The sequence below is a fragment of the Cataglyphis hispanica genome, chromosome 22, assembly GCF_021464435.1.
Source record: "Cataglyphis hispanica isolate Lineage 1 chromosome 22, ULB_Chis1_1.0, whole genome shotgun sequence".
Classification (NCBI taxonomy): Eukaryota; Metazoa; Arthropoda; class Insecta; order Hymenoptera; family Formicidae; genus Cataglyphis; species Cataglyphis hispanica.
In genome coordinates this window covers 1,654,768-1,682,468 of record NC_065975.1, presented here as the reverse complement: position 1 = coordinate 1,682,468, position 27,701 = coordinate 1,654,768, and the positions used below count along the sequence as shown (strand labels likewise).

Below are 27,701 nucleotides of genomic sequence, written 5' to 3'. Positions count from 1 at the left end.
ATTTTTTTTTACGCTTAATTGTATAAATATATAAAATTATTTACAGGAAAATTATTTATTATCACAATAAATATAAATATGTTTTACCTGCAATTTCAAACTTATCTCCTTCCTGAACAAGGAGAGGACCGCCACTATCACCTTGACAAGAGTCCTGGTTACCTCGGCCCGCGCAAATCATATTTTCGGTAATTCGATTTGCTCGATATTTCATTTTTCGGCATTGCGTTAAACTATATATAGGTACTTGTACCTCCTGCACTTTTCCAGGCAATATTCCTCCTTCTGATGTTCTACCCCATCCCACTACTGTTCCTTCTTTTCCAGCAGGATCGTATCCTGCGTGCATTGTGGATAATTTATTGAGAATAGATACAAAAATATTTAATGTATGAAAAAAAATCATGACTACATCAGAGCCATACTACCTGGTTGAGGTAAACAAATCGGTCGAACTTTCTTTGAAAATTTCACGGATTTGCGTAATTTTAATAAGGCCACATCATGATTATAGGAATTCATATCGAAATTCTTATGACGTATCACAACACTCACTGCTCTCATAATAGGAACTCCATCAGTGTTCACGTATTGATCATAATCGCCGAGTATCACGCGAATTTTCGATCGCTTTAACCTAAGATGTTAAAATTAATTTAATCGTAACATAATATGCTCAAGAAAATCGAAGTATTAATAAAAACATTTGTTACACGTTTCACTATATTATATTAAAAATAGTGTAATTTTTTATAATATTGCTTTAAATTATTTTTTAATATTTTTAATTCTTATTACAAGATAATATTTTTTTATTATTAATTACAGCAATTTTCTTTATTTACATTATTGCATATATAATTGAATAGAGAATATATACCTCCTTACGCAATGGGCAGCGGTAATTACATAATCATTGTTAAGTAGACTAGCACCGCAGTGGAAACGACCGTCATATACCAGCCTTGCAATCCAGGGATATCTATACGGTAGGGTAGGACGCCCACCCACAATACGATTTTCTTGATTTAATAAGCCACATTCTAAAAATGATGCCATTATGTATATAATTTGAATGTGACTTTATTTATGTATAAAGGATTATAGATAAAATATAACTTTATGTATAAAAAATTATAGATATCAAATTTATAAAATTGATCAGTTATATCTATGGTAAAAATAAATTAAAAAAGTATTATACAATTTTTATTTGCAAAATATATAATTTAATTATAAAAAATAGAGAATATAATTTTTATATTTTTATTAACAATCAATAATATTATTTATCATACAAAAAGAATTAATTAAATTTATAAAGAAAATTCTTTACCGCATGTACAGTTTCTTAATTTTTCTTCATCGGTTTCAATATCAGAGGCAATATCGATACCAAATATTTCGTCAAATAAAAATTTTCCTTTCCGAATTTGCAAATTATTCGAAGAATTTTCCTGAAAGCAATATGCAAATGATTGGCGCTACTCAAGCGCGCTCACTTTCCATCGCAAATACAACATAAAAGATGAGAGAAAGTAACCATGATCAGAATTATGGGTCAAGGTCTAAGGCGTCAAATTGTTTTCGATACTGATTAAATATCTCGTAAGCGTTGTATGCGCGTAATATTTATTCTTTAATGCTGCATAATGGATCGCAATCGCTATAATAAACGAATAAAAGAATCCACATTTCTATTTTATTAAACGTACAATAAAATATAGTGCTGTATGTTAAATAATTAATTACTAAATAAATCTGCGTTATGATCACATATTTATAATAATAAAATAGTTTTGAAATTTATAAATATTTAAAATACAAACTCTCTTTTTTTTTCTTTTTGCATACACAAATGTTAAAATATATATATATTATATATATGTATATATAAAAATAGAAAAATCAGTGATATATGTATGATTATATTATTATTTAACACACACACTAAACACACAATTCTAATTTTATCATTAAAACCCTATCATAAACACATACACAAAATTCTTTTTTTTTACACAAACTAATCATACTATTTTGCAATATTTTATTTCCATCAAATTAATACTCACAGAGATTACTGATGCTATTACACTATTTCGACGAAGTTCTTGACCTTTGATTGGTAGTCCGTAGAAAGTCATGATCAAGATCAGGATCGAAAGCTTGTGGCAAAACACGTGCAGAAGCATTTTACCATTTGTCGCTCACAAATGTCATTCAGAATTATGAATATGTTCTTCCTTTTATCGATGTAGCACTATGCACCATGCGTTTCTCCGGATCCCACAGCAAACGTGCATTATATTGCACGCGTACAAACATTCGGTTACGATTTCGCTCTCTGTTCCAACACCGTCCTTCTCGTTTCTGCGAATTTTGTGAAGAACTACGGGATGATGTTCGGATCCGTCGAAGATGATCGTCACTCTTACGCGCTTTCACCTTAGTTCCACAAAGAAGTTGAACTGATCGACCGAGAGCCAGCCGGTCTTTATGGTTGCGAAGAAAGTTCTTCTTTCACTATCACTCCGCTACCATCGCCCCGGTCCCATTCAGTTCACACGGCATGAATGTTGCAAATTTTTTCAATTTGGAATCAGGAAAATAATTGTGCGGTTTGATTTTTGGATAAAAGAGGTACGAAATAGATACTTAAACAGAAGTGTTCATCATGTGCAATCTGCTCTATGTTATTTCTCATATGATTTAATAGTTTTTTTTATTTCTTGTTTTTTTTTAATAGTTTATTACTAAAATAGTGTATTATAATGTGTAATGTTAATAGTTAATCAAAGGTTAATTTTGTAAATTATTATTGTAATATATATGTGTGTGTGTGTGTGTATGTGCAAAATTTTATATATTTTTTTTAAATTTTTGATTAGGTATTCTTCAAAGTTGAGTATAGATTTTTGGAAAAAGGACGTCGCATTTTTCAGTTCTACAATTCATAATATTATACATATAAATTTATTATGAAACCTCAATTGTTATCTAATGCAAAATAATGCTCTTTTACTTTCATAAGTTACATATATTTCATCATTCTTTTTTGTTAAAGATACAGATGGTACACAAAGATATACAATACATACATCACACTGCCGATGACTAAACAAAATAAGTACGTATCGCAAACTGAATAAAAAGTGTAATTATTCGAGCGACGTCTTTTCTTGTGTGCGAAGGTTATAGAAGATAAACTGAAAGAAATCATTGAGAAAGGAGATCTTCTCGTAAAAGGTCAGGTCTTGATACTATACTGTTAGAGAGCTTCGTCTCATTGCAATATATCACACACACATTGCTTTTACCATGCAATTCATTTGCCCCCACTCATAGCGTGTCTCAATTCGAGACACGCTTTCGTGTGAAGTATACAGAAAATTTCTCTTTCGACGGGAAGAATATTATCGAAAGGGGAAATTTTGATTTGTTGAAAATTTTAAATAGCTTCGAGTAATAAAAGCACATCAAAGAAAATGCTAATGATAATGATAAAAATAAATGTTAAATTAAAAACACACATATAATTATAAAATATAAAATACACATACAATTTATTGAATATATATATAAATTCAAATAATATTTTATTTTACTTTGGACATTAAAAAATATTTGTTTAGTAAGATAAGAATAATATTAAGAATATTATGTGTTATATATATATATATATATATATATATATATATATATATATATAAGTATATATATATATTAGATATCTTGTATGTATGTTGTCTAATGAGATAAATATAATAATATATAATATATAATATAATATATAATATACATATAATAATATATAATATACATTATAATTGACATTTTTTAAAAATTATTATTTGGATGACTTAAAAATCATAAAAATTATTAAAATGTACACACTTTCTCTCTCTCTCTCTCTCTCTCTTTCTCTCTTTCTCTCTGTATTTTTTTTTAATTGAACAAATTTATTGCATTTTAATTCGGAAGGGGAATTACCGGTCATGAGAATTACCGTGTCTGTAGGTTTCACTAACCCACATTCGCTGTTGAAAGCAAAACGTCTGAGACTACTGACCTAATTTTGCTTATTGTTTATTTGTATGAATATTTTAACATTGCTGTTTATTTAACATGCTTTTATAATGTTTTTATTTATTATCAATCACTATTTGTTGCCTCTTTTATGTAGTATAATAAAATTAAAATTAAAACCAATTATTTTAATTATCTTGGCTGTTTTATATATAACAATACATATAATAACATTTAATCGTTTTCAAATATAATAACTAAATACAAATATTAAAAATCATATATAATTATGTATAAATAATAAATTTATTTATTCATATTTATGTATAATAAAATATAAAAATGACAATTAAAATATTATAGCTGGAATGTTGCAAAATAATAAGTAATTAGTGCAGATATATAAATAATAATAGTTACCCGCATATACGATGCAAAGCGGGTCTTATCTTCTTATCTTGCGTCATAAAAACTTCATATACTGCATCACGAGATATTATCAATAATATTAACGTATAGTTTTATTTAATGAAGACATGCAATTAATATTTTTTTAATGCAATTTCAATAATTTAAGCGATACAATTTAACAATTATTTTTAATTATTTTGACAATAGGAAATAAAGCAAGTAGTTTTAGAAAATAGCTTTCAGCTTTCAAATTAAAAGTACTATATTATATATATGTATATTTGAAGGGTATCTCACTAAAAGTGGCCATTTCCTTCTATTTTTTAAACTAAAAGAAAAAGTCCGTAATATATATCAAATTAAATGGCTCAAACTTAATTCTATTGTGAGCATAGTGATTGCTTTTTAAAGCTACTTGCATTAATGAACGAAAAAGTATGCATAATTTTTTTATAATAAATGTGAATATTTCAATATGAAAAAAGTTATAGCGCTATTTGAAATACGACGATGTATGATATATGTAAATATATCGAGATATATGTAAATATTTTACATATATATTGTATGAGTTATATCAATTTAAAAATATCACAAATATCGGGTGATGTCTATTTTTTCATGATGTTTATTTTTTGATTTTGCATGATATGGCAAATTTAACGTAGAATGTTATGATTAAATGACAACGTGATATATGTCAATTGACATAACATGATAACGTGACTTACGTTAATGTCATAGTATATTTAATACGTGGATTAGAAGTTGTTTATAATCTACATTATAACAACTTGTGACAAGGAGCAAAAAGAAAAACATACGCTGCCCGCGATATTTCAAGTCGATAAAACTCCTAAATACGTAATCGATAATACGTAAAATATTTCATTATATCATACATTTATATTCATTTCAAACAGCGCTACAATTTTTATCATATCAAAATATCAAAATATCCGCATTATTATAAAAAAAATTACGCATACCTTTCCGTTCACCGTTCCGTTAATACAGATAGCTTTTGAAAACAATCACTATGTTTAATTCACAGTAGAGTTCAGTTTGAATCATTTAATTTGATATGTGTTTGTTACGATCGGTTTCTTTTAGTTTTAAAGATAAAAAAGGATGGCTATTTTTGATGAAACACCCTGTATAAATATATGCAATGTTGTTATACAACTTTTCGTGCATGAACTACTAAATGTGTGTATATATCTAACACAAGTGTTTGCTCCTGATTATTCTGTGTTGTTTTATAAAGAATCTTTTTTTCAAAAATTCACATGTAAGTTTGTTTTTGTATTCTTCTATTAGATGATGTGGCATCTTGTTCAAAAATGAACAGACGGACAATATCGAAGCTATCAAAATAATAAATTAAAATTAAATTAAATTATTAGAAATGAATTAAGATTTAAGCAAAGAAAAAAAAACAGCTAACATATAATGTGATAATAATCACATAAAACATAAAACATAAAAAATTAATTTTTAAAAAATAACTTACATATAAAATTGCCTGAATCTTTAGAGGAATATGCCGTTTCTCGAAGACTGCAATGGCAAACCTTAAATCCGATATTTTTCAGTATATTTTTCAGTTCTTTATGAGGATAGCTTGAGTTATTATATGGCGCAGTATAATTTTTGATATCCTGTATAAACATAAGAATAATTATTAAATGTTTATAGCTATAAAATTGCAATGATTTAATAAAACGTGAAAATAATAAAGTTCACATGTATATATGGTGCAAAACGAATATCTCGAAGCAGATTATTCATAATATCGTGTATATCATGAAATGCTACTAAATTTACAAGTATATTTCCACCAGGTCGAAGCATATCATAAATATTCTCAAATGCTTGCCTGTTAAATAAAACATAAATAAATATAATTAATTTTTGAAGCTTTTATGCTTATTGGGATTTTTAGTTTCATTTTTTAATAAAATTCTTAAATGCAATCATTTTAATAAATTTAATTAAGCTTATATATTGAATTTTTACTTCTTTCTCTTTTGAAAATTATATTGTAATTCGATAGAACTGTTAAAAATATTAAAAAACAAATGTTGTACAAGTGTTTTGAAACATTTAAAAATTTATATTAAAATTACAAAACTTAACTTTATTTTAAACATTTTTATAAATTGATCTATATATTTTTAATAATTTTGTAACTTTAAAAAAAAAGAGAAGCGTTATTTTTTTGTTTAAGAAATTCACATTATTCTATGTATAAAGTTGCAACATTTTCTAAATTTAATTTGCAAAGTATTAGAATATAATTAATTGTGATTGATTCGACATTGAAATTATGTATATTATATATATATTATTAATTCAAAATGATAGTCAACGAATCGTCAACAATTTGTACTATTTCGATATGATACAATCAAAATTTTAACTTTATTTAAATATTTAATTTTTGAGACATTTGTTAGATTAATGTCACATTAACTATATATTTCTACAATAACTGGGTAAAAGAATCATACTACGACCGCTTGATCGCGATCGATGAGTTGAGCAAGCCTAGTCTATATTTACTTAAAAATTTTAATAATGATAGTTTAGGGTAAGAACAATTAAATAGAAAAACTGAATTCAATTAACCAATGTGCATTTAAAAATGTACGTTTGGACCGTTGTAATTAAAAATTTTAACTTACCGAATATCATAACACCAATGTAAAGTATAAAACGAGAATATATAATCAAATCCAGAAATATATTTTTTAGGCAAATTTTTAGTTTGGATATCTAATACTTCAAATTTGAGTCTTTTGTTACTTCCGTGTGTTTTCTTTGCGAACTCGATCATATCCTCCGAAATATCGGTACCTTCAAAATATGTAATTATCAAATTAAATAATAATTTAAAATAAACATTTAATAATTTGAATAAATGTTGTTGTAGCATTGTTCTATAGTATTATTATTTTACCTAATATTACCGCATTTGGATTTAAAGCCGGCAAGAGGATGTCTTTCGTTATATCACCGGGACCACAACCGACGTCCATACATTTCCCAGATATTTGTATTAATTCCTCTTCAAACTCGTCGATTAAATTCGATACATTGCTTCTTTGCAGCATGTTAGAAGAAGCGTATTCTTTCGGATTCATAATTTTCACAAGTTTGATGCTGCGTCTCTTCTATAACTTGCGTAGTTGAGCACTTTAAGATTATTTCAAGAGGCAGTCTTATATATTATAGCGGGGAACACTTTTGCATAAGCGCATAATAATAAGCATAAGGAAATTGATTGGTTCATTTTCTTATGCATACATTTGTGGACCAATCAATTTCTTTATGTTTATCGTTATGTGCTTATGCAAAAGTGTGTGCTCCCCGCTTTAATATTCTGCAATAATGTATTTTACTTCTTCTTTTTGATGATAATAATTTTCCTTTGCAGTACATATCTCTTTAATATATAGCCCCTTTCTTTCTTATCATTAAAGCGATACTAAAATTATCATCATCAAGAATTGTACATTAAAATTATCATCTCCAAGGACTATACATTAAAATTATCACCAAAAAAAGAAGTAAATGATTTTTGCGCAATTTTCATTCTGTTTATTTCTAACAATAATTTAATAATATTCTTGCGATTATTTAAAACTTTATAAATGCAGCGTTACAATTAAAATTTAATTTATATGTATAAAAATAATTATATATGCTTATTTTTAAAATATCAGTAATTATGAAAAATTAAAAGAATTAAAACAAAAATTTTTTTATTAATTATAAGATTTGTTTTTTAAAATTAATTATGGATTAGCTTAACGCATGTCGTAATATTTATGACAGATAGAATTATAAAATATTAGAAAATATTAAATAAATAAATACAATAGGAAACAAAATTTATGAATAGTTTATCTAAAATAAAGTGTAACAATTAATGTAAAAAGTATTTTGTGCATGTGTAAAAATATAACATTGTAATGTTTTTACTTTACTTACATGTGCATACATATGCTTAGGAATTGATATTGATTCCTTTGAATTTTTCCTTTTTCTCTCTTAAAAATGACTCATACTTGCAGATTGTATTGTTTATTAAAACTGTGCATTCTTTTATCGTACACTTTGTATCTATGGACACGCGATTGCTAATGTGTAATTCAATATTTTACAAACAAAATATATTACTGTTAATTATTAAATGCCAAAATAGCTTTGTAAACTTAATTAAGAATAAAGATTAAATAACAGTAATGTTTGGATTTTAATAACAAAAAGCATAATATTTAGTTTTTATTTAGTAGTTTTTACTGTGCTCTACCCGCTCATGAGCGTTGACACAATCTTTGCAGGATACTCTGTGTATATATATATATATATATATATATATATATATATATATATATATATATGTATAATTAATAATGTAACTTTAATATAATTTAAAATTTTTTTAAATATTGAAAAAATAATGAATGGTAGGGATATTTTGAAAAATTTTATAATTCTTGAAAAATTCAGATATGCCATTGTAAAGTGCATTTAAAACCATAAAATTTTTGTTTATACAATTTTTTCATATTTTTTTTTGTTTCAATGATATTTTGCTTTGGAATGTAAAAACCGATTTTCTTGAAGGGGTTGTTTTCATCTCTAAAACCATTTTTTAGCACTAATGAAAAATTATTTTATGCAAAAATGTTTATATATCAAGTGTCTCAAACGGTTTCCAAGATAGAACTGTTTAAACATTTTCAAAATTATTGATAATAAATATATATTATATAATGTTTTTAATTTATTGTTCAAATAACACATTTTTTTACAAAATTTATAATAAATTGTCAAAAATTTCAACTTTTGACATCAATGCATTTATCAACTCTTGTGAGAACATAGCATATTGCTCGCCTGAGTGCATCGTGATGTTTTTTTATGCGGGCAATAGCATCTTAATTATGTGAGCGAGCGATATCTATCGTGTATCCACTCTTATTCTGTACATTTCACTTTTTATCCAACTCCATTAGCAAAAATCCAACGGGATTAGGATTTGAAGATCTTGATTACCAGTTAATAACACGATCAATTCAATGATTAGGAAAGTGACGTTGAGATATCGCATCACCAATTGGATATGAAAAAAAGCATTTCGTCATGCTAATGAACTAAATAAACATTATTGCAATTCATAATGTTTTTAGAAGAAAGGAAATAGGAAGAAAAGTAGCAATAGTTTATAACATTTTTTATACAATAGAAAACACATTTGATAATAAATTATTTATAATTCTGATAATTTTATATACAATATATTAAGTAAATAAAAACTATTTGTGCTTTTTGTTATTATACATCTCTTATTTAATAAAACATTTGTATTACAATATATAACATTGCAATATATAATATAAATATTTTATTATATACAATTTTTCTGGACTAGATATATGCAATATTATATATAAATAAATATCTATTATAAATTAATATAACACAGGTTTTTACAATGTATATATAGTAGTTCTACAATAATGTAACGAATAAATAAGATATAATTTTTATATACGTTTGCAGTATATAATATGAATCTCGCGCGTATTAAATATCAAATTAATTTGAGACGTAAGAAGTACATATATATTAATAACCAATTATCACACAAATATTAACTTAGAAAGATGAAAATATTTTTTTTATAAGTTTATACTCAAATAAAAATATCGTAATTTAACACTTACTTTTTTTTCTATAATAATTATATTATATTATACTAAGTGTTAGTTTTATTGTTGCAGTGGTGGACAAATGCATTCATCATCTAAATGATCTTTAAGCCATTCAATGTAATTTGTTAATTTTGTGTATATTCCAGGAAAATTTGGTCTTGCACATCCGCGGCCCCATGAAACGATGCCTTTTGACATATAATATATGCAAAAATTAAGGTCTTCAAATGCAAGTTGATATTAGACATATTCTTCAGTAAATATAATTTATTTTATATTAACACAAAGAGAGTAAGAATTTTAATTATATATATATTAATTTAGATTTTTAGAATATAAAAGTTTTTAATTTAATAAAGAACATGGAGTGCAGTTATTAAGTACAAAAGAAATTTTAGTTTCAAAATTAAGGATTGCTAAATAACATTAAACATAAGTTTATTGAACATGTCTAATGTCCTGCTAGCAATAAATACATACCTATTACTTCAAGCTGTCCATAAACTCCTTTGACATGTAATGGTCCTCCACTATCTCCCTTTAAATAAACATAAAAATACAAATAAAAGTATATTGTATGTGTGTATGTATGCATGCAAAAAAACAAAGATAATTTGTTTTGTTTTTATAAAAAAGTTAATTCAATATTATATAAATATTATATACTTTTGTTATGTATAATGCATTTCTCTTGCTTTTTTTTTACTTACAAAACAAGCGTCGCGTTCTCCATCGAGGTAGCCAGAACAGAACATATTTTCAGTGATGCGATTTTTCGCATATCCAGCTTGATCACATTCCTCTTTTGATAAGATCGGTAAATTGACTTTTCGCAGTTCGACACTTACGGGTTTGTTTTCTCCCGTTCGACCCCATCCAACTACAGTTGCAATTGCTCCCGTATAATCAATCGTTCCTATAATTTTGTATAAATTTATTATTTCTAATTGAGTTTACTGCCACTTGCACCAAATTCTAGGAAGAGATTCTAATTTTCTTTTTATTAGTTATCTAAATTTTATAAAATTATAATTTTATAAAATTTGAACTCAGAATGCATTTAAACCATAACGTAAAACATAAATACAAAATGCAAAACATTTTATAAAATTTTATGACATAAAACAGTGTTATTTACAATTTTAATTTTATATGCAAAAATGATGGATTAGTTGTCATAATCGATTTATAATATAATTTAATAAAAAAAACGGTAAATCTTCTTTTGAAATTTGTACATACATATTTTACTAATATCAGAAATAACTTACTGTCTTCAGGTAAACATGCTGTTCGCACAACATCATTTACAGATACAGGCTGATCCATTTCTATGATAGCAATATCATTATTAAAAGAAGCAGAAACACGATAGTTTTCGTGAATGATTGCCGATTTAATACGTCGAACTATAGCGTTGCTGCTTATCGAAGGACGTTCGCTATCTACTAAGACAAGTTTGATAGCTTTAATATCAAACCTAAAGAAAAAATTATATTTTTAATATAATAAAATGTTAATACATATATAAGAGTTAACTCTAAAATTAAAAAAATTAAGGAAATAATTTATCGAATTATATTCGTTATTTACTAAGACAAGTTTGATAGCTTTAATATTACCCCTCCTTCCCCAAAAAAATTATATTGATAATATAATAAAATGTTAATGCATATAAAATAGACAGATAAGATAATTCTAATTAAGAAAATTAAGGAAATAATTTATAAATATATTGATAATATAATAAAATGTTAATGCATATAAAATAGACAGATAAGATAACTCTAATTAAGAAAATTAAGGAAATAATTTATATATATATATATATATATATATATATATATATATAATTATCTACGATTGTATTATAATTGACTGATATATACCCATGCAAGCAATGCGCTGCAGTCAAAATATGTTTACGTGATATTACACTTCCGGCACAGTAAAAGGTTCCTCTCTTACTCATACTAACAAGCCAGGGATAGTCGTAAATAGTCGTCACGTTGCCGCCGACAATCCGTCTCTTTCTTCCAAGCCCACAGGCTGCAATATATTAATACAATAATCCGTTTTAATAAATAATAAATTAATAATTAATAAATAATATTAAAATATCTGGATAATTAATTATCAATTTGATTAATTGGTCAATTACTGTGCTTTCTAATTACTTATAATTAATTCATTATTATATATTATTAAGAAAAATTATTTTTATATACGTGTAAATTTTGTGTGTATAAGTTCAAATTTATGCAGAAGCATTATCTCAAATGCTTTCACTTACTGCAATCTTTACAGACATTCGGCTTTTTGGAAGAAGATGCAGTGGGAACAGGATCGAAATCTATATAAGATACTTCATCTATTGCCGGACGATTAACAATCTCTGCATTCGTGATATTGTAGTGCACTTGAGCGTTTGAGGCAGGGAAATTTCGTCTATTATCCTGCAATGAGTGCAAAAGAGGTAACATAAATGACTAAATTCCTCTACGTTATCAATTCTAATTGCCTTTAAATATTATAAAATTATGAAAATAAAAATATTTTTAATAAAATCTCAATATATAGAGAAATGATTATTTTGCAATTATACAATATTTTTTGTGCGATATTTACATATTGATTACTCTTACCCAAATAATAAAGAATCAAAGATAAAATTTAAAAAAAGTTAAGAAAATCTATTAATAAATAAACGAATAATTCGCGAATATCCGAAAAAAGTTTGGCGGGCACTTAGTACAATCACAAAACAATACAGAAATAATAGAATAAAATTAATTTAATTATATATTGACATTTTTTAAATTTATTTATTACTGTGCGTTTAACAATTTAAATGTAAATTTAAATGGATGAAAACAGAGTACTCTACTGCTATCAGTGCAATGTACTACTGCTACTACTACTACTACTACTACTACTAGCGTCTTCTAGTAAACATAACACATTCATATAATGGTTATTTAACTTACCTTGTGAGGCAACGCGTAGACGCAACAGCTCAGGCATAGAGAGAGCGCGAGCATGTATTCCATTCTTGCATAGCCATCCATACCGTGCTCGTGCGGTTTCCGGTAATTGATGGGTGCCAGCCGATCTTGTTTTTTATGCAAGATTCTGGCCCGCGCACGTGTCTACAACAGTGGCGTGAAAAGTCTAAAGGTATCCCGGCCGTTTTGCCGTTTTATAGTAAATTATAACTAATGAAGGAGAACCCACAAGAGCCGCGCACGTATCTCGGTGGGGATCGTCAACCTTGAGTGGTGCGTTTGCATTGGCAGATGTTGCATGTGACAGCCTTTAAATCACCCGGTCGGTGTACGCGTCCGTCGTCTCTCACCTGCACAGGTACAGACACAATGAGAATTCGCACGCGCGTGTAGGTACGCAAGAGCGCGACGGTGTATGGCGCAATCGGCCCATCGGCCACCACGGATCCATCCAATGTCAACTCGGTCCACCTCCTCTCACGGCGACCCTTCTTTTCAGGGATTCATCGAGACTGGATCAATGTCAATTTCGTCATTACAACGTCGAACATTACACGCACCTCGCGGTCGTCACGGTTCAGTGTCGTAGCATGACGATAACAACGACGACGACGACGACGACGACGACGATAATGATAATGATGATGTTGATAATAGCAATGGGCTGCTGTCGTTGATAGCTCGTGCGAACGAGACAACTAATTGCAGGGATTTCACTCGGCGCACTTTACACCTCACGCGAGGTGTCGCCGCGTGAATCTCATTTTTATCGTTGAATTCCGTAAGACGCTTTCTTCCAGTACGCATTTACGAGGTTACATTCTTCCTGAAGAAAGTGATTTGCTTTGAGCTTTTCACGCGAAAGATCAATTGCATTATACATAATTTGCATAATTTTGGGACTATTTTTTACGACATGCGCGCGACAATGAGTTTAACAGTCATGTATTTTTAAAAAAAAGTATAAACATATAATTATAAAATTTAAAAAATTTTATTAAAAATTCTTATTAAACAATTCTATTTAATTTACGTATTATAGACTTATAAATTGATACAATTTTACACACACATACACAGACACAATGTTTTTTTTTTTAATTAATTTTAATTAAGCACATCGCAAATCTATGAAAGTAGGATGCTGTTGCAATGTTGCTGTTTTAATTAGGTCAATGTAATAGGGATTTATAATTGATTTCATTAAATTAGAACAAAGCCGTAAAACAAAAGGAAATGAAGTTATCTTGGGTCGTTAACTTGCTGCAGTCATAAAGATGCGATGAGGCTGCGAGTTAATAGAACGTTAGATTTCACCAAGGTTCTTCGATTAGATAATGGAAAAAAAACGCATTAGAAGGGCTCGCGCAACAAATACGCGATATTTGGCATGAAGGACACCGTAAGAAAGTATTTGATTAAAAAATGTCACAATTTTCTCAGCACATAATTTTGAATTTGTTCCGCATCATTTGATGCTTGCAGTCGCGCATTCGTCAACACGGACAAAAACATCCTCTTGCAACTTATTAGCCTACAGATGATTTTACTTTCACTGCGAATTATATGCATCTTCCTTCTCTTCTCTTCTCCCTTTCGCATGTAATTTCGACGTTAAAATTGCAGCATCTTGAGACAGAAATGCGAAAGTGTTCCTCTCGAAATGCTCATGAAAGTTTCAGATGAGACAAACGACTTAAGTTCCCATTTAATTCGTTACGGTGGATTTTCGAAGATTATATATATATATATATATATATATATATATATATATATATATATGTTTTATACAATATCTCTTGAATTAATTTTAATTAAATACATATAGCGTTATATTTTACTATTACACTATTATCTATTTTTTGTACGATTGTTTAATTGATTAATTTATTTAATATAATTTAATATATATTATCTCTATTTACATTATGTGTTAATGGTTCTTTTACATTTTTAATTCTTGTAATCTTAAATTTCGTTTAAGAATTAAGTGTAACCATCTTCTGTATTATCTGTGATAACAAATTTGTAATTTGTATGAACAGATTACATCGCGAATCTGACCCTGAAGATAGGTGAAAAATAAAGCAAGGCTTCTGATAAAGTTAGGCATACATCGAGACAATAATGCGCGTCTCGCCCGCATGAGGGTCGCATTACCTATATACCTTGACCCACTGTTACGAGTTACAGGTGATGTATAATATCTTGCTCTGCCGCATCTTATCTCGTTTGTTCAGCTCTAATCAAAGTTGGTGATAAGCCGAGTCAGACGGAGAGATATTGACAAAGGCAAGGGCGAGGATCTATTAAAGGATTAGTGACATGTCATTTGAGATATGACATATATTATATATTATCATGTATAATGTAACCGTTATGCAATATTTTATACTTTACACTTTAAGTATATTAGAAATTTGTACTAGTTTACTTTTTCCCTCTCTCTTCTCTTTTCTCTTTTAAATTAACTAAATGTGATTTATCATCGCAATCATTCATCTTTTAAGTATATGGAAATTTTACAAGTAAGATAAGTAACGCATGGCATATTCAATATTTACATCATAATATATACTTAGAGATATTATATGCATACATTAATAAAATAGTTTTGTGCATATATCAATTAAATGTTTTTTTTTTTTTTTAGAAACTGTTTCCTAAATACCATTAGCTTAATTTAATTATTTCATTTATTTTAGCTACAGACGTTCACATATTAATTCCATAGCAGATTTCATTGATGCAATTTTATTTACGAAAAACGATTTATGAAAAATGTTAAGAAAATATATTCAATGCAAAATAACATGTTCTGTATAACATTTAATCAAGCTTTTGGCGAGCCGTACTTTTCGATAAATTTCTTTTAACTAGAATACATTTATCTTTGCCCTCTTATACTGCTCTTAAAAGAGAAATCACGAGAAAAAAGAGAAAAAACGAATCAGATGAGCAAAATACGTCATTTTTAACAAATCGGTAGATTTAACAGATCTATCATGTGCTTACGATATTTGTTTGCGGTGAATTTACATATCGCTAGCCTAAATTTTCACTTCTGCTACCGGCTTGTCCACTATTCCGTATAAATAAAGACGTGACACCGAATCGAAGACTTGTGTGAAAGTATATGCCGTCTCGGCAGGAAGTATTGTGGAACAGATCAGTTCAACACTTCTTCTCGCAGTGCTCAAAGGAAATAACGCAGTAGTATCGTTAGTGTTATATCTTAAAGTGCAAGAAACAATGCTTCGATTTATGTTGTTATTAACATTTGCCGTGATTGCGACAACGGCCACCGTTGACAATGAGGTATCGTCGAAACGTGTTAATAATGCGGTGTTTTTGCATATTTATGGACAAATTATGGACATTTTTTTAATCAACTTATAGTAAAATACAATATAAAAAAGTGTATTTAAAAATAAAATATGGAGTACAAAACTTTTTATAATTTCCAAATTTATTACATTGTTTTGAATTTTTTAAATTAAGACGGATTGTTCTTTAACGAAGATTTTATATTATGTAAAGAAAAATACATATATTTAATTTTTTTAAACTTAAGGTCATTGTGGCATCGTGTGCACGTAAAAAGTTTCATTGTTCAGTTATGTAAAAATATTAATTTTATTAAAAACACCATGAATGATAATTCATATATTTAAATTATCCAAATTTTTTATATAGTGCATTTTAATTTTATATAATAAACATATTTTAATTTAAATATTTTAATAAAAAATTTATATTTTTTAAATAACAGTCACAGACAAATTACACTTTACGCGCGGAAGAGCAAAACTCGAATAATACAAGTGGAATCGATAATGAGAAAGGATTCTGGGAATGGTTTGCAGGTATAGTGGCGCCGAAACCAACAGTTCCTGCAACGCAATCAGAAAAATGTTTAAAATGCGGTATGTTTGAGTTTATTATTTTTATGTGTATATTATTTCTCTCATTTTTAATATAATTTTAGCTTATTTTTATAATTATAAAATATAATATAAAAAATCGCAAAATAATAATAATAATTAGCATTTGTATTTATATTTAAAAAAATATTTATTTTAATTGCAAATTTCTTTCATTATTGAAGCAAAAAACAATGTTCATGGAGTACGACAAAAAGAAAGAAAAAGTGAAAGTAAAATATACTAATTCTTAATTTATAGCTTGCGGTTTGACAAACAAACATAATCGTATTGTCGGAGGCGTCGAAACACTCGTCAATCAGTATCCTTGGATGGTTTTATTGATGTATAGGGGACAATTTTATTGCGGCGGTACAGTCATAAATTCACGACACGTGTTGACAGCAGCTCATTGCGTTGACAGGTAATGTATTTATTTACATCTTTTTATTGTTTCTAATGTGTTAAATAAATCTGTGCAAAATATGCATAATCGAAAATCGATCAAATTTTTTTTCACAGATTCGATGCAAGTAAACTGACTGTCCGAATATTGGAGCACAATAGGAATTCGACTGCCGAAAGCACAACGCAAGATTTTAAAGTAGAAAGGACAATCAAACACAGTAGTTACTCAACTATTAATTATGATAACGATATTGCAATCATTAAGCTAAGAGAACCTATCAAGTTCGAGGGTCCAATGCGACCTGCTTGTCTTCCGGAACAAGGTAATTTTTATAAGTAAGAGAGAGAAGTTGGTTTTATCATAAAATAATTTATATTATTTTTTAATCACGTCAAATACATCATATAATTGTTGGATCTTGGAAATATTACAAATTTATATAAAGATGATATTAAACAAATCAAGGAAGATAATGAAATGACACAATTGACAACGTAAATTTATTATATGATAGATTATACATCGTTCATCTGTTTTCAGGGAAAACCTTTGCTGGTGAAAAAGGTATAGTGACGGGATGGGGTGCTACTGAAGAAGGTGGATTGGTATCAAACAATTTGCTAGAAGTTGTCGTTCCCATTCTTTCAAATGCGGAATGTCGTGCTACGAAATATCCATCGCGTAAAATAACAGATAATATGTTGTGTGCGGGTTACAAGGAAGGTGGCAAAGATTCCTGCCAAGTAAGCAAAAAGTCATGGACTTTTATTTTGTTTTCTATTAACACATGTTACATGAATATATGATAAATTAAGAAAAAAAGAATAATGATAAATAATAAGATAACAATTTTTATATTATCAGGGAGATAGCGGTGGTCCGTTGCACGTAGAAAAAGATGGGTTTTTTTACATAGTCGGTAAGTTCAACTTCGAATTGCGTTAGTTATCTAATCTAGGTGTGTGAAATTCAAGAAATAGTTAAATGCAAGGAAATTTTCGGTAAAAATTGGAATACTTTCACGAGAAACAAGTAAATAAGTTTAGAAGTAAAAATTCTTCAATTTTGCAGGAGTTGTATCTTGGGGAGAAGGATGTGCGCAATTTGGGTATCCAGGCGTTTACTCTCGTGTGAATCGATATCTCACATGGATAACAAATAATACGAAGGATGGTTGCTATTGTTGCAACAATTAATATACATAGACTGATATATTTATTTTGGTTAATTTTACATTTATTTGACAATGATGAGAAATACTCAATGTAAGCCACGAAAACAGTGAGGTACACAATGAAACACGAACAGTTACTTATTTTTATTAACTTCTTTGAGTAATTAAATTGAAAATTGGATAAATTGTTAATAATTAATTAATAATTTTTTTTATATTAAAAAATATAATTTTTTTATATTAAAAAAATATAATAATTTTTTTATATTAAATGACATAGTGAACAATACATTTTTATATTGACGATTATAACATCTATATTATTATTAGCAACATTTGCGTAATGCATTCACGCTATTAAAATTGGAAAGTTTAAAGTTGCATTGTGTACCATTAAAATTTATCATATTGTAAGGTAACATAATTATTTAATTTATATTTATTATTTTTTTACCATATGTTTGTAAATGTCATTGTTGTTAATTAAGTTAATTTAATATTTTACAATTGCATTGAACAATTATACATAATGCGTGATTTTATATCTTACATAATGTACATGATCGTACATATGATAATTAAAAATTAAGGCACGCGTGCTCTACGTTGATCAATACTCACAATAAATAAGTATTGAGGAAGAAAGTTAGAAAACTTTCTCTGTTTCTTTCAATCAAACGATTTCAGTGAAAACTCACGTACACGATTTATAACGCGATTTACATTGTATGGTGAGGACAGATGGCAATATAAAATGTGCATTTCGTTATCATGATCATTGACAAAAAATAAATGTATATTTAATTTGAATATAATATGAATTTTTCAGGTGATAATCGGTAATTTTTTATGGAATGTTTAAGCATAAATGTTTCTATTGCACAAGATATCAAGATTTGAATATATTAAAAAGTAAGTAGATGAAAGATTATTTTTTATTATATAAGACACACACATCTTTAATGAAATTATATGTTATATGAATTTTATTTTAAACATCAAATTCTTATATACTAGTAACTAGAAGACCTTCGACTATTGCGTTTTCATCAGACGAGTTAGTTTCTTGTTTCATTTCATTATTTACTGCTGGTTGCAACCAATACGTTTCCATATCTCCTTTTCCCTTCACGTAAATAATGTATTTATTATTATACATATATAATATATGTCGAGGACTTCCTTACACAAAGGCGTAAGCCCAAAATCGCAATTTTAGAAACAAGGGAAAAAGATTTTAAAATTTAAATTTTATACATAGAAATTTTTATATATATATAAAAAAAAAAAATGAATACGAAAGTAGTAGGAGAGAAAATAGGCATACTTCTAGATCATTTACAAAATATTCCTGATTTTGATATTATAATTTGGTATTGAAATTGGAGATATGACTCTGTTATGAAACCCTCGATACGATGTTGCTAATTATTATGCAAAAGACTTTTATAATACAAACCTTTACCCATACAACGCCACGTGATTCTGTGCGATAACGATCTTTAGGTAACAAAGCTTTGGTACTAGAGGAAATGTGCACCTTTCCTGGCTGTCACATACAATGCAATTAAATAATGCAGAGAACGTAAGAAGAACTCAAAAAGAAAGAATAATGAAAAGATAAAAAAAAGTTTTTGAATATAAATGATTTATCATGCAAATTTGAGTTAAAAAATTGTTTATCTGTTAAATTTTTCCTCTGTTATGGACGTGGTTATTTTATTACATTATATATTTTTTTAAAATATTATATTATATAGTTAAAAATAAAAATGAAAGAAATGTATTACCATACTGGTGGTCTGCATTCTGGAAGCTGTATTAACAGTATCCCCAAAGAAACAGTATCTCGGTAACTTGATGCCGACCACACCAGCCACCGCTGGCCCGGAATGAATTCCTGAAAAAATTCTATTATTTTCTATCTCTATTTGTTTTAGTATATGTGCATTCATGACCTTATTATTATTCTTTACAAAAATAAAATTTTATAAACGTTAAATAAATTAATAAAGTCACGTCTCAAGAGACACAAGAGAATATCGTATTCAGAAGTCAAATAACTTTGTATGTGCGTTGGGTGTTACCTATGCGGATTCGTATGTTTAATCCGGAGGGTAATTCGAGAGATCGAACATTCTCGATAAGTTGTAGAGAAACGTCAGCGATATTTTGCGCATGGTTTTCGTTTCTATCCGGCGCCCCGCTAGCTGCCATGTACACACGACCAACGGTCTCCACCTGTAATGACAATTGTAAACAATACAACATATAGTTAATATAAACTTTTCTCGTTCGACGTTGTTATAATCATAATAGCATTGACTCAGATAAGCTACTTTCGCAACTCGAGCACAGAAAATGCTTTAATATTACTATTTGACCAAGATTCTGTAAGTACTCGTATAATTAGCCAAATTTTATTCTAATAATATAATGTCTAGCAAGTCCAATAAAATATATAACAATCTTACTTTGTAAACGTTAAATTGATCCATTAGCGTATCGAAGCAGGAAAAAACCGCATTCATAGATAAGACGATGTCCATTGCTCCTTCGATGGTTGAATAATCAAAGTCACATAATTCGCAGAAAAGAATTGTTATTGACTCAAATGACTAAAAATAAAGTAAAAATATTTTTTATTCAAACAAGATCGAGAAGAGGGTAGAAACATTTTTAACATCTGTTTTCATACTTCACAAGTGCTCAACGGACTGGCTCCTGCTCGCAATCGGTCCGCCACCGTTTGCGGAATCATAGAATATAAAAGCTCATCGCTCTTATTCTTCCATCGATCCAGTAACGCATAGCTATTCTCTAATTCGGTTGATCTTTGTTCTGCTCTCTCAAACATCATTTCCAATCTCCACAAATATAAAGATATAGATTATTTACAAAAAATTGAACGTAAAATATAATTGACACATGTAATGTCTAACAAATATATATATTTGTTAAACATGCAACAAAAAAATATAATAATAATAATAATAATAAAATTTATTTCTTTATCTAAAATGTATTCAATTTTTTATTAGAATATTATTTCTAATAAATAAAAATTTGATAAAACATACCTTCCGCAATGTTGCCATCCTGCTAATACCAGTTCTTTGCTCATACCGTGAGGATTCAGATCGTTCAAATATAGACTCATATTAACAAGTTCGTCTAAATTGTTGATTCTATTGCAGAAAAATAGTAGCGATTATTACAGATTTGTTATCCTATGAAAAATATGATCATAATAATATTGTGAGGAAATTTACAAAGGACTACAGAGAAATATAATCGCTTTAATATCATCGATGTATCTCATTTGGCCCTTCAACAAGATGCTTCTTGCACCTTGACTTCCACGCCTATCTAAACCACTATTTGTGCTCGATGTAGTATCTGAATTTATCGAGGAGTGACGATCATTCGCTCTAATGAGTTCTAATTCGAATATCACTGAATGTAAGTACATTATCTAAAAATATAATATTTTATAAATCTATGTTTTGTATTGTAAGTTATATGTTCTGTATGTGTGTATATTGTATGTTTGAAAATATCTTAGAAAATCATTTACTGCAGCTTTTAAAACATTAGTATACATATGCAATATATTTTGTGAATATTACTTACGTTTCCCCATGTAAACGAAATTCCCTTGGGTCTTCTTAATTTAAATATTTCTGTAACATGCTTATTTAAAAAGGAAGTAGTACCACCCCAGGCTTGGAACAGTTTATCACCTGTTCCTAGAATTCTCATATCCTTGTTCATTACGACGCCGAATGGAAAAAGGCGTAATAAAAACGTGCACGAAACAGGCGACAATTCACGGTTTAATGTAGTTTTTATTTTGTTATTTTTTATGATCTAATAATTTTAAAAATGCATTTTATAAGTTAAATGTTAAATTTATTTTAAACATAATTTAATAAAATTATTAAATATGATATTTAGTTACAAAGAGGAATAATCTAGATAATGCTATAACATATATACAAAATTCCATACTAATTTGTTTCAAAATCTAAGATTTTATTCTAAAAGATTAGAGCCGTGAGATGCTATGGAAAGGCATATTGACTATTGACACATAAGCTTATATTTAATAATATTAGTATTGGACTTCTCACATGCAGCATTTTTCTCTGGCCCCCTAGCAAATATTTATTTTTCATCTCATATATGTATATATATATATGATCTACTATCAATAAGTGTATAAATCAGAAAAAATTTATTATCACTCACTTTATTAAGTTTTTGTCTATCAGCTAATAGAGTCGTTATTAAAAAAAAGAAGAAGCTGTGATAAAATCTAAAATTGACTTACATATTGATGGTTATCAAAATCAATACGGAACTTAACCATTACGCTTCGAGAGCCTGGAATGTTATTTGAAGTTTCTAAAACTCTAATATTTAATTCTGTATTGTATAAGTCTTTTGCTATCTGAAATAATTGTCCTGTAAAAGAATAAAATTATATTATACATATAATAGAATATTGTATGTATGAATATATAGAAAGTATACGTACATCTAGAGAAAAACATAATTAAGGTTTTCGGAAAGATATTTTAAAAAAATATGCGATAAGCGAAAGTGATCAACTCTCACCCATAAGGTAATGCGTAAAGCCTTGTCGAGTACTTCTATAAACCAGAACAACTCCTTGCGGATCGACATGTGTTGTATACATAGAAGGACTCTTCATTTTCGGATATGTAAATCTCATTTGCATATGAATATTGTCAACGCTTTGTAAAAAATCGCAAAAGTAACGACCAGTGGCTTTTACAGTGCAATCGTATCTAATAAAATAAATTAAGCATTAAACGAAAATTTTAGATTGATTTTTATATAAATATAAGTATATTTTTAAGAAATATATAGGTAGAATATATAATTATAGATAGAGTATATTATTAGATGTTGTATATATTAAGTTTCAGTACATATTTCGCGCCGTTTGTTTTTTAATATTAAAATTAACTAAATATTTAAATCATATCTTTTTATTTCTGATGCTTCAAAATTTCGCGATCGTAAAATGTGTGTAATTGAAGGCAGAAAGTTGTGACGCTCATATCAGATATCAGATGTTGGGATATACAAAATTTAATAAAATAAATATTAAGAATTGAGATGAAAAATTTTTAAAACTGAGAACATTAATTGTTAATAAATTTTCAGAAATTGTATAAAACTATTGACAATTATATATTTTGTAATTTTTTCCGACAAAAAACTTACCCTAAATTACTGAAAAATCTAACAAAGCACTTTCCAAAAAATTGCATAATGTTATCCACAGAATCACCGGTATATGTGGCAAGAGCAGCGGCTAAATTGGTCATTAATTCATCCGAATATGTCTGTCTTGTATTAAAAACCATGTGCTTACAATCAGCTTTTTCCAGAATGTGATGCCATACTTCTTCGCCAAATTCTAACTGTAAAAAAAATTTCTTGCTTACTGTACTTTATCTCATATTGTGTCTCCTCAGTTATTATAAGTAGATCTTTCTCTCTTTCTCTCTCTCTCTCTCTCTCTCTCTCTCTCTCTCTCTCTCTCTTTTCCTTTCTTTTGAACGGTATTAAATTTATTATATAGAAATGTGTGTATAAATGTGTATTTTATATATATATATATATGTTAAAATTTACACTTTTTTTTTAACTGAAATAGTTACACATATAGCAAATATGCGCAGATATAGAGCTCATAACGTATGCTAAATTTAGGATATTGTATCTTAAAGAAGAATATCTCTATATAATAATACAATATATTTATATGTCAGATATTATAGGTTCCATAGATTACAAATGGATTCAGATAATCAAGCCAATTTCCTAGCTCGCATAGGTCAATTAATGTTTCTTTTACTAGAATGGGAGATGGTCACGAAAATGAATATACGATCGTTAATGCAGAGAGCTTTTAGAAACCATATCGCAAATGAGCACGCGAATTTGCAGATAGAAATGTTCCAGTAAACGATTAATTACAAGTATATGTACATATAGTATTTTTAAGATATTTCAAATTTGATAAAAAGATATGTTTTAAAATTTAAATCAATGTTTATATGATCAAATTTTACAAAAATATATATTTGAAAACTTAAATCAATTTTTATATGATAAAGATTAAAGAAATTATTATACATTTATTAATAATTAATTTTTTATAAAAATTTTATATACTTTGATAATGAAACTTTAGCGCTATATACAGATAATATTTGTGCATAAATATTTTAATTATTTTATATTATTATATTTTTATCATATAATTAGAATTGATAATTATTCATTATTATTATATGTGTGTTATTAGTCATACCTTTAATGATGTAATATTATTAAAAAAGATTATACAAAAAATAGATATAAATTATCATTATATTAAAATATTATAATGTCAATGTAATTATTATGTTTGTTAGGCATTTAAATAATGATTAAAAGCGGTGAAGAAATATAAATAATTCAAATCATTAATTCAAATCAATAGTCGACCTTATACATGCTGATAAAATCATGCTATTTTTAAAACTTTTGTACAATTAAGGTGTCAAACTAAAAGGAAGTCTTTTTAATCCATCCATATTCAAGTACTTCATTTATTACATATCTACGAAGCATTTCCTTTAGCAAATACGTGACATACATTATAAGTAAGTATATCAATTTAGGACAATCCAAGAAAGTAGCGAGACAAAGAAACATGTTAATTTAATTGATTGTTCTAATAATATGACGTCAATGATGTTACTTCTCTAATTAACAAGTTATATAAACCATTAATTCACAAAGCTTATATATAGTCACAATTAAATATTTATAATTTCGTAAATTAATAATTTATTAGTTCTCCAAAAATAAAAAAATTTAAAGAATTGTAACAAAATTATATTATAAGTTTACAATTGCAAAATTAATTATTTATCAAATTTAATTAAATATTATAAAAAATTTCATTTAATATTTATTATCTTATCAATGTAATAAATATTTTAATTTAAAAAACTCTGCTGTTATAATAATTCTTGAATATTATATATACGGATAAGGAACTTTATATATATATATTAATATGCAGTAATTAATCCGCGCAGGAATATAGATCGATAATCAATAATCATAATCGTTCTATTTGCAATAAAAAATTAGAACTTGGGAGATGCATTTTCACTAAGATGGTATTACGCGAATACTTATTTCGATGCGATGCCCCGAATTTCCTAAGCTAAATAGTCCGCGCGGACTCCTGACCTAAATACTCCACGCGGATTTTTGATCGATAGCCAATAATCATGGCTATTTCGATTTTTGATCCAATAGAAAACACGGATTTCGTCGTCCCGCGAATCATGCCGCGTCTTATTGGCGTTTCGCACTTTCTTCCTGCATCCTTCTCGCACCCTCATTGCATCCTTCTCGCACCCTCCTCGCGTTATCTTAATCTCTAAATCCTTAAAAGGCACGCTCGAGCGAGCGCCGCGAGCTCGAGCTCCCCCGTGAAACTCGATACGCAGATAAAACTCAAAACAAAAAATGTGCCGACACTTGTTTTCACACCCTTGGTGTGAAATGCAACACCTAAACGGCTGAAAAACAAGTGTCGGTACATTTTTTGTTTCGGTTTTTATCCGCGTAAAAAACATGTTTTTTTGTGTCCAGCTGTCATCGCCTTCTCTTCGCGTGCAAGTGATTTATGTCTTAATTTAGTTGAGACTATCCACTCACACAAGCTTATTTCATACATTTTAGTTACTCACACACGCGTATAATGTCGGTGTAATTCCGAGCGTTTCTTTCAAACTCACTTTGTTGAAGATGCATTTAATATATTATTGAGATATATTTTGCATTAAAAAAATCAGTATTATTTGCATAAGATGTTTTTTTTTTTTTTATATATTACACGTTTTTATATTCTTTTAATCTTTAGCTATAAAATAATGTTATAATTAATATATATTTATATTAATCCACTGATAATTTCTATTCTTTTCTATTCTCTTTTATTTTATTTGTCTATATATACACACATACACACATACACACACACACACATATATATATTTTTTTTTAAATGAGTAATAAAAAAATAAATCTTAAAAAGGATTATACATATATGTATCTTTTCAAATATAGAGCATATATATAATGTTTATAGCAAATCAATAATCAGTGAATTCCATTGAAATTATTAAAATCTTGCAAATTGGAATAGTTCCTTTATATAATTTGCTTTATTCATATTCTTCCAAAAATTATAGTCATTTGAGTAAACAAGGGACCCTCTGTTTAGACAAATTGATTGTGTTTGTATTAGAAGCGCCAAGTAACGATCTCATATCAAATATTAAGGTAGATACATTTTACGATAATAAATTTTTGATGACCTACATTTCATTAAATTTTGTACTTTAGATAATAATTATAGACATTTTTTTAACTATCTGCCGCGGAGAGAAATGAGATATAATAAAAGCGACATGAGTTTCATTAAAATCTACGCAGTTGAAAGATAAATAATGTTTCTTGATGCAAAAAATATTTGTATTTCTATGTTAACATGAAATGTATGAAAAAGAATCTACTTTTATTTAAAGTTGTTAAACGAAAGAAAAGGAATATTCAAACAGTCAAATAAAAGAAATTGCGTAATAATTTAAATATTTTTGAATGTCAAATGGAATGTCAAATAGAATTTTTTTTTTATTAGCGAAGCATTCACAATAGAAACTTTTTGAATTAGATATTTCTAGAAACAGCTGTGTCGCTACGTTCTTATAAAACTTATGTGAGTAGCAATACTATTCACAATAAGAAAAGTCAGAACTTCAAAATGTAAAGAAACAGAAGTGCTCGTTCGGCAAATATAAAATGCACAAAAAAAGGATTTTTAAATTATTTCTCTCTTTAATCTTTAAATATAGTCTATGTAAATATAGATTGTAAAAGATTTAATAAAAAATTTAAAATAATTTTAATTTGATAAAAAAT

The 27,701-nt window shown here is 27.6% G+C and overlaps 3 protein-coding genes across 4 annotated transcripts in view; 1 reads left to right on the top strand and 2 right to left on the bottom strand.

Annotated features, from left to right (window-relative positions):
• LOC126857768 (uncharacterized) overlaps nucleotides 1–27,701 on the bottom strand; it is a 29,509-nt gene that overhangs the window by 980 nt on the left and 828 nt on the right. Inside the window, 25 exon segments of the mRNA XM_050607486.1 lie at nucleotides 88–339; nucleotides 429–637; nucleotides 881–1,043; nucleotides 1,337–1,457; nucleotides 2,076–2,198; nucleotides 2,200–2,224; nucleotides 7,128–7,299; nucleotides 7,403–7,545; nucleotides 10,234–10,354; nucleotides 10,647–10,704; nucleotides 10,877–11,082; nucleotides 11,438–11,646; nucleotides 12,056–12,215; nucleotides 12,460–12,622; nucleotides 20,122–20,226; nucleotides 20,468–20,577; nucleotides 20,765–20,918; nucleotides 21,152–21,295; nucleotides 21,376–21,544; nucleotides 21,758–21,865; nucleotides 21,950–22,152; nucleotides 22,311–22,547; nucleotides 23,011–23,144; nucleotides 23,298–23,491; nucleotides 23,934–24,133. Of these exon segments, the coding sequence (XP_050463443.1) occupies nucleotides 88–339; nucleotides 429–637; nucleotides 881–1,043; nucleotides 1,337–1,457; nucleotides 2,076–2,198; nucleotides 2,200–2,224; nucleotides 7,128–7,299; nucleotides 7,403–7,545; nucleotides 10,234–10,354; nucleotides 10,647–10,704; nucleotides 10,877–11,082; nucleotides 11,438–11,646; nucleotides 12,056–12,215; nucleotides 12,460–12,622; nucleotides 20,122–20,226; nucleotides 20,468–20,577; nucleotides 20,765–20,918; nucleotides 21,152–21,295; nucleotides 21,376–21,544; nucleotides 21,758–21,865; nucleotides 21,950–22,152; nucleotides 22,311–22,547; nucleotides 23,011–23,144; nucleotides 23,298–23,491; nucleotides 23,934–24,133 (3,883 nt within the window).
• LOC126857629 (juvenile hormone acid O-methyltransferase-like) lies at nucleotides 5,662–7,586 on the bottom strand. The gene is made up of 5 exons (XM_050607266.1): nucleotides 7,403–7,586; nucleotides 7,128–7,299; nucleotides 6,187–6,319; nucleotides 5,954–6,101; nucleotides 5,662–5,807 (listed from the first exon to the last, which is right to left on the bottom strand). Exons 1-5 carry the CDS (start codon nucleotides 7,584–7,586, stop codon nucleotides 5,662–5,664), a joined length of 783 nt encoding a protein of 260 aa, XP_050463223.1.
• LOC126857614 (trypsin-1-like) lies at nucleotides 12,613–19,555 on the top strand. 2 transcript variants are annotated; one of them, XM_050607242.1, is made up of 7 exons: nucleotides 12,613–12,642; nucleotides 16,944–17,097; nucleotides 17,356–17,518; nucleotides 17,617–17,825; nucleotides 18,044–18,246; nucleotides 18,368–18,422; nucleotides 18,575–19,554. In XM_050607242.1, exons 1-7 carry the CDS (start codon nucleotides 12,628–12,630, stop codon nucleotides 18,697–18,699), a joined length of 924 nt encoding a protein of 307 aa, XP_050463199.1. In that variant the 5' UTR covers nucleotides 12,613–12,627; the 3' UTR covers nucleotides 18,700–19,554. The 2 variants fall into 2 exon arrangements, with proteins under 2 accessions (XP_050463199.1, XP_050463198.1); XM_050607241.1 differs by lacking the exon at nucleotides 12,613–12,642 and adding an exon at nucleotides 16,331–16,489 and having other exon boundaries at nucleotides 18,575–19,555.

Excerpts from the sequence above, each read along its gene's own strand:
- LOC126857629 (XM_050607266.1), bottom strand. The coding sequence starts at position 7,586 with ATGAATCCGAAAGAATACGCTTCTTCTAACATGCTGCAAAGAAGCAAT. Across the intron at positions 7,300-7,402 it reads TCCAAATGCGGTAATATTAG|GTACCGATATTTCGGAGGAT; the intron begins GTAAAATAATAA and ends CATATTTTGAAG. Across the intron at positions 6,320-7,127 it reads CATTGGTGTTATGATATTCG|GCAAGCATTTGAGAATATTT; the intron begins GTAAGTTAAAAT and ends TTTATTTAACAG.
- LOC126857614 (XM_050607241.1), top strand. The coding sequence starts at position 16,424 with ATGCTTCGATTTATGTTGTTATTAACATTTGCCGTGATTGCGACAACG. Across the intron at positions 17,826-18,043 it reads TGCTTGTCTTCCGGAACAAG|GGAAAACCTTTGCTGGTGAA; the intron begins GTAATTTTTATA and ends ATCTGTTTTCAG. Across the intron at positions 18,247-18,367 it reads GTGGCAAAGATTCCTGCCAA|GGAGATAGCGGTGGTCCGTT; the intron begins GTAAGCAAAAAG and ends TTATATTATCAG.